Genomic DNA, 7,151 nt, shown 5'->3' with positions numbered 1-7,151 from the left:
ATTCTGACTTTGCTATGACAATCTGGCGCTTCTGAATCAGCTACTGTTTTGTTATTAGTTTAAGTGTTTGCTATTGATTGTTTAAATGCGGAGTTTTGTGCATCGTGTATGTGTGTGTGCGCGTGCACGTATGTGTGAGAGAGAGAGAGCGCGAGAGAGACCAGCTTCATCACTGTGTCTATCACGCGACTCTGTTCCCCTTTCGGGCTCTGTCTTTACATTTATTTTGAAAGATGAAGCTCGCGATTATGGTAAGGGGCGTTACATTTCCGACGAGTGCTTGCGGTGTTCGGCCAATCACAATGCACTGGGTCAGCTGGCCAATCAGAGCAGACTGCGCTTGTCGGAAGGAGGGACTTTGTAGAAAACGAAGCGTTTGAGAGAGGCGGGGCATAGAGGACCTACAATGATGTACAGTATTTGAAAAATAATGTGAATATTATTGAATATTAAAGCATGTCAACATATTCTGTTACACCAAATACACAAAATAATGATCTTTAAAAAAGCATCATATGACCCCTTTAAGGATTGTAAAATTAATCGCATGCGTTAGCGCGTTAACGTTGACCGCCCTGAAAAATATTTAATAACTCTTTCATGTCAGTGCACTACATGCACACCTAAGCATATGTATGTGTGTGTATGTATATATATATGTGTATGTTGTGCATTGACATTTGAAATTAATCAAATTTTATTTTATATTTAAATAAAATAATAAAATAATTTTAAAAATATCACTTATCTATTTCACATAATTGTTTATTATAATCGTATGCCTAAAATTAAAAGTGAAATAGCGACATCATAATATTTAGAACTTGATATCATATTTAAATATTAAAATTTTCATAAATAAAAACAGAAATGTGTGTAAATGTTTCCTTATTCTTAATACATTCTTTTATATTATTTTTATTTGAATTTGAATATAATTTTTTATCATTTTAATTGAATTAAATGTTTTATATAGACACTTGAAAATGCCTCTTTATAATGAGCATCAATTCAATATATGAATTAATGTATCTATCTAATGCATTTTTGTATAATATAAATATTTGTTTTGTATATATTAAGCAGTATATATTTATATTTGATTTTGTTTATGGTACATATACATTTCTACAAACATGATATTTCTTAGAACCTTTTTTTTTTCTATTTCCTTTTTCATCATCTTGGATATTCTTATTTGTCCATGACCAAAATACCAATGTATTGTTTGTATCATGGTACTTTCTGATTACCATATTTATGTACCATGGTATTATTTGATTACTAAGCTTGAGTACCACAACAGCACCCAACCGCTATAGGCCATGGCTCCAAATCACATTTTTGAATGTGCCTTTCATCAGTGCTGTCGGGTTGATGATTAGTTCAGCCTCTGCAGTGAACTGACGTTTCTATATTAACTATAATTTGTAGTTATATGCATGTACTTTCAAGTCAGGCTTCATAAAGCACCTTCAGAATATTATCCAGCTCCAATCAACCAATCAAAGCTTTAGAAACTTCAGCAAGTGCCGCGCCTCAGATTATACAGGCCATTAAAAAAAAATCATCTTTAGCCGATGAATAAAGTAAAAAAATATCATGTAACGTTTAATTGGAACAGCTACCAAGTGATCCGGAGACTGAATTTATTTTTCTCGGCACTGAGGGAAGGGAGCATATTTCATGGATTATGGCTTATGAAGACTGAAAATGGGATTAACAGGGTAGAAGGAATGGAAAAACGAAAAAACGGAGTGAATGACTGAGCAACTGAATGCTCGGGAAATTATATATGTAAGCAACAATTCGTTTTTTCCTCTAGCTGACCTCCAGTGAAAAATTGGATTTCTTGTGCATTTTGTGTGCGACAAATTATACCCAACATTTCTTCATACAGTGGACTACCAGTAAAACTGATACAAATTTGGGACCATTGGGACCAAAAATTATTCAGACCGAGTCTGGGGGAAAAAAAACTGAAGTTGAGGTTTGCATGAAGCTGGGTGACAGCATGCCCAAGAGACTACAGGCTGTCATTAAGGCTAAAGGTTGCCCGACAAAGTATTGATAGTTGTGTAAATACTGTCATATTAACAGCTGTATAATATTTGGTTGATTGTAATCCATTAGGCTACGTACCTTTCTATCAAAGTTATCTAACATTATCAAGCTGAATTTGTTCTGACTCCATTTAACTCTAAATTCTTGTTATATTTTATTACTATTTTCTAAACTGTCTGAATAAATTTAGGTTTGACTATCTATTTGATAAATGAAGTCAACCAACTAACATTATACATACCCTTTTTTGGTTTCTGTACCCAATATTTAAAAAATTTCCAAATGCAATAAAATATTGGTATCAGTACTCGGTATCGGCAAGTACCAAAAATAAAAGTATCGGTATCGGGCGAGTACTGGAAAAAGTGGTATCGGTGCATCCCTAATAAATATAATACATAATACAGGTTTGTCAATACAACACTGCAATAAAAATATTTATTAATGTGCAAACGGTGTAAGATTGTAGACTTCATGTTGTAAGCAAAAACCTCACAGAATTCCAATGAATATATGCTTAAATTCTTTAAAAAATTCTTAATTCTTAAACTTTTCATTCTTAAAGGTATGTTCTGTGATAACAAGACTCAAACTTTTGAAAGGATTTTTAGATATTTTTGCTAGAAAACAAGGTTAAGGTATTTTATTTTTTTGCAGTAAAATCTAAAAACCTCAAGCTCCATTGAGAAAATGAGCTGTCTTGGAAAAGTTTTAATGTTTTGAATGTATTATATTTATCATTTATTTATTAATTCTATAATTTGCTTTTTTTTTAAACCGCAAGTGTGACATCATATCCTGTTGTTAATATCTGTTTAAGGACATGCAAATAATTTTGCATGCTTGCAGCCTAGCCATTGGATTTTAGCCATAACATGATGGAAAAACACGGATGTTCCATTAGTAATGAAACATATTAATCATAATAACCTCAACAAACAATTTTTCTGTGCATAATATAGTTCATTAGCCTAACCGTAGGCTGTTTACTGATGCCACCATGGCAACATGGCATGTTAATATAGAATTCAATTGATGTGGCTTCAAACAAGGGTTGTCCAATCAGAAGAATTAGAGTCAGAGCTACACATTGTATGTGCAGTGCTCCCGGCGTGATGAGTTTTGTACTGGTAAACACTGACATTACCCCACCACTCTTTAGTTAACAAGCTCTTCAGCTTATCTGTAACCTTTAAGCCACATTCAGCAAATGCTCCATCCCTGGCTTGTTTAATTCATAATTAAGTAGTGATTGGAGCTTGTTAATGAGAACAAGCAAACTGACGTTAAGAGGGACGGGGCAGGAAATGTCTGCAGGGTGCAGTTGCCTTCAATTTGAGCAGAATATGCACAGGCAGTGGATGTTGTTAACAGGTTTGTTAAGAGAAAAGTTGGTGGAGGTTTCTTATTGACAGCAGAAAACAATAAGCCAAACTATATTTAAGGACAGTTATGTTTGTAATATTAATGGTGTTATGGATGGTTAGACAGACAGACAGAGATAGATAGATACTTCTTTTGAAATACTATACACTAGTGAAGTAGACATACTGGGAAGCAGGGAGTGAATGTATATTTTGCGTCTCTAAGCCATGTATCGCACAGCTGCAACCCTTTTCGGTGACTGAGCTTTGTGTTTTCTCATTAAATACACCCATCCCGAGTTTCACCTTCTCAGAGTCGCTTTCTGATGCCCGTGGACAGTGTATTTGTTTACGGGCCAGTCGACTGGAGTAATTTATCATTAGTTCACTGTTGTCATCTTCTCCAGGACTACAGTTGATTCATTGTGCTCATTTTGCAGTATGCAGGCATGCTATCCTTCCTCTCGCTGCAGTCTGTGTGCCCCTCGTGCCTCCACAGGGAGTAAATCCTTCCTTACAAACACCCAATATGAAAATTAGATTTATTGTCGCACTGATATGCAAACCTGTGCAGATTGATGGAGGTCCGGGTTAAATAGTTGCATCATTGTTAAGCGTGCTGCCTTTTTGGCTCGGGCAGACGGTGAGCTGGGCGGCTAGTGGCTCTGATTTATGTCTCCTCTGCCTGCAAATTGCTTTTACTACCACCCTGATTATTGTTCAGTGTTAAATAGATTACAGATTGTCCGAAATATCCTCAGATGCACAACTTTGGAAGGAGAAGAGCTGGTTTGCAACCGACGCCTCTTTGCATCTGTCGATAAGTGATAATCATCAATCAATTAATGTGGTTTGTATAAACAGGAACCATGTTTCTCTCTCCAGATTGTGCTTTGCATGTGTCCTTGTTTCTGACCTGCTAATATGTCTCAGGATATGAGACTAGTTTTCCATCAGTGTGATCAGAAGTCACGTCAATATGAGTGTCTTTGATAAATGCTGCAATCGGTTACGGGTAGAGTAGACCGTAATGACTCTTCTTGCACGACTTGACATGCAGGACTAAGGAAGATATTCATTTAGCGCTTCATCAGTGTGATCTGCAGAGAGAACCCGCGCTTCGTAAAACTGGAGATGGATGCAAGTGCTGTGTAATAGGGTTTTTAGCCTCAGATTGCTGGATTTTAAATTATTCCCACCCTAATGGTCTCGATTTCCTTTCTTGGTGCATTTGTGTGAGACTGAATACCACGTTTGTAGGCAAAGTTTCAGTCAAATAGACGTTATTTATTGTCCTTGAGCTCAATAAACTGAAATCAGTGTCATCTTTGGAGTGAAAGTGGAATCCATTACGATATTTATGAGTTGGGATTGTTTGTGCTTTGCTCTGAGACTGAATTATTACATATTGTCTTTTTTGTCATTTTCAGGGTTGCCCGCAGATTCTGCCTAGCAGCGACATCCTGGTACCGGCGGGGATCGTTCGGCCAATCACGTTGCGAGCTCGAAACTTGCCCCAGCCTCAGTCGGGACAAAAGAACTATGAGTGTGTCTTTAAAATCCAGGGCAAAGTCCAGCGTATTCCCGCGGTCCGTTTTAACAGCTCCTGCATCCAGTGCCAGAACACTTCGGTAAGAGCACTTCATTTCTAAGACAACTCTCTTTCACATACGATCTGCACTTCAGTTTAGGAACACGTGATGAGTAGTGGCTATTAATGCAGGAAAAATGGATTTTATGGACTTTATAGCAGTAGCTTAATCTGAAGATTCAAGTTGACGTCCTTTAGTAATGGCAGAATTTCTATTTTGTTCTCTTGAACATGGGATGGGAATGCTGTGAAATAGTTTTTTTTGTGATATTCCAATTGCTTGCATAAATTAAATTCACAGCTTGAATAGGAAAAATATCTAATTACTTCCAAACTGTGCCAAATTTGATTATCAACACACAATGACTTAAATTTGGATCTGTTTGTCACATAAACTTGTAGTGCAGAAGTCATATTTATGTATTCATATATATATATATACAGTGGGGAAAAAAAGTATTTAGTCAGCCACCAATTGTGCAAGTTCTCCCACTTAAAAAGATGAGAGAGGCCTGTAATTTTCATCATAGGTATACCTCAACTATGAGAGACAAAATGAGAAAAAAAAATCCAGAAAATCACATTGTAGGATTTTTAAAGAATTTATTTGCAGATTATGGTGGAAAATAAGTATTTGGTCAATAACAAAATTTCATCTCAATACTTTGTTATATACCCTTTGTTGGCAATGACAGAGGTCAAACGTTTTCTGTAAGTCTTTACAAGGTTTTCACACACTGTTGCTGGTATTTTGGCCCATTCCTCCATGCAGATCTCCTCTAGAGCAGTAATGTTTTGGGGCTGTCGCTGGGCAACACGGATTTTCAACTCCCTCCAAAGATGTTCTATGGGGTTGAGATCTGGAGACCGGCTAGGCCACTCCAGGACCTTGAAATGCTTCCTACGAAGCCACTCCTTCATTGCCCGGGCGGTGTGTTTGGGATCATTGTCATGCTGAAAAACCCAGCCACGTTTCATCTTCAATGCCCTTGCTGATGGAAGGAGGTTTTCACTCAAAATCTCACGATACATGGCCCCATTCATTCTTTCGTTTACACAGATCAGTCATCCTGGTCCCTTTGCAGAAAAACAGCCCCAAAGCATGATGTTTCCACCCCCATGCTTCACAGTAGGGTCTTGTATGTCTTCCATTTTCTAATAATTGCTCCCACAGTTGATTTCTTCACACCAAGCTGCTTACCTATTGCAGATTCAGTCTTCCCAGCCTGGTGCAGGTCTACAATTTTGTTTCTGGTGTCCTTTGACAGCTCTTTGGTCTTGGCCATGGTGGAGTTTGGAGTGTGACTGTTTGAGGCTGTGGACAGGTGTCTTTTATACTGACAACAAGTTCAAACAGATGCCATTAATACAGGTAACAAGTGGAGGACAGAGGAGCCTCTTAAAGAAGAAGTTACAGGTCTGTGAGAGCCAGAAATCTTGCTTGTTTGTAGGTGACCAAATACTTATTTTACCAAGGAATTTACCAATTAATTCTTTAAAAATCCTACAATGTGATTTTCTGGATTTTTTTTCTCATTTTGTCTCTCATAGTTGAGGTATACCTATGATGAAAATTACAGGCCTCTCTCATCTTTTTAAGTGGGAGAACTTGCACAATTGGTGGCTGACTAAATACTTTTTTGCCCCACTGCATGTCCACTCCCTGGTTCAACATGTCCATCAAGTGCACTGCCTTTAGTGTGCCCATATGAGGAAGCGCCTCACCAACTTCTATAGAGGCCACGACCTGACACCACCTTGGTGGTTTATGTAGGCCACCACTGTCATGATGTCGGAATGGACCAGGATGTGGTACCTCTTTAGGGCTAACAGGAGCGTTTTGAGAGCCAGGACAAACACCATCATTTCCAGGTTGTTTATATGTTTCCTGGACCAGGAGCCTAGTTGGAACCTGAGTTGAAAGCATCTGTCATCATGACCACTGACTGTTTGACTGTTTGAGGTTGTGGACAGGTGTCTTTTATACTGATAACAAGTTCAAACAGATGCCATTAATACAGGTGAGGACAGAGAGGACAGAGGAGACTCTTAAAGAAGAAGTTACAGGTCTGTGAGAGCCAGAAATCTTGCTTGTTTGTAGGTGACCAAATACTTATTTTACCGAGGAATTT

The 7,151-nt window shown here is 37.7% G+C and overlaps 1 protein-coding gene across 1 annotated transcript in view; it reads left to right on the top strand.

Moving 5' to 3' along the window:
- LOC107584894 (plexin A3) overlaps window positions 1-7,151 on the top strand; it is a 114,647-nt gene that overhangs the window by 57,216 nt on the left and 50,280 nt on the right. Inside the window, exon 6 of the mRNA XM_016271664.1 lies at window positions 4,859-5,059. Within this exon, the coding sequence (XP_016127150.1) occupies window positions 4,859-5,059 (201 nt within the window). The remainder of the gene's footprint in view (window positions 1-4,858; window positions 5,060-7,151) is intronic.

The sequence above is a fragment of the Sinocyclocheilus grahami genome, unplaced genomic scaffold, assembly GCF_001515645.1.
Source record: "Sinocyclocheilus grahami isolate Dianchi unplaced genomic scaffold, SAMN03320097.WGS_v1.1 scaffold64.1, whole genome shotgun sequence".
In the NCBI taxonomy this organism is placed as follows: Eukaryota; Metazoa; Chordata; class Actinopteri; order Cypriniformes; family Cyprinidae; genus Sinocyclocheilus; species Sinocyclocheilus grahami.
This window is presented reverse-complemented; position numbering and strand designations above follow the sequence as displayed.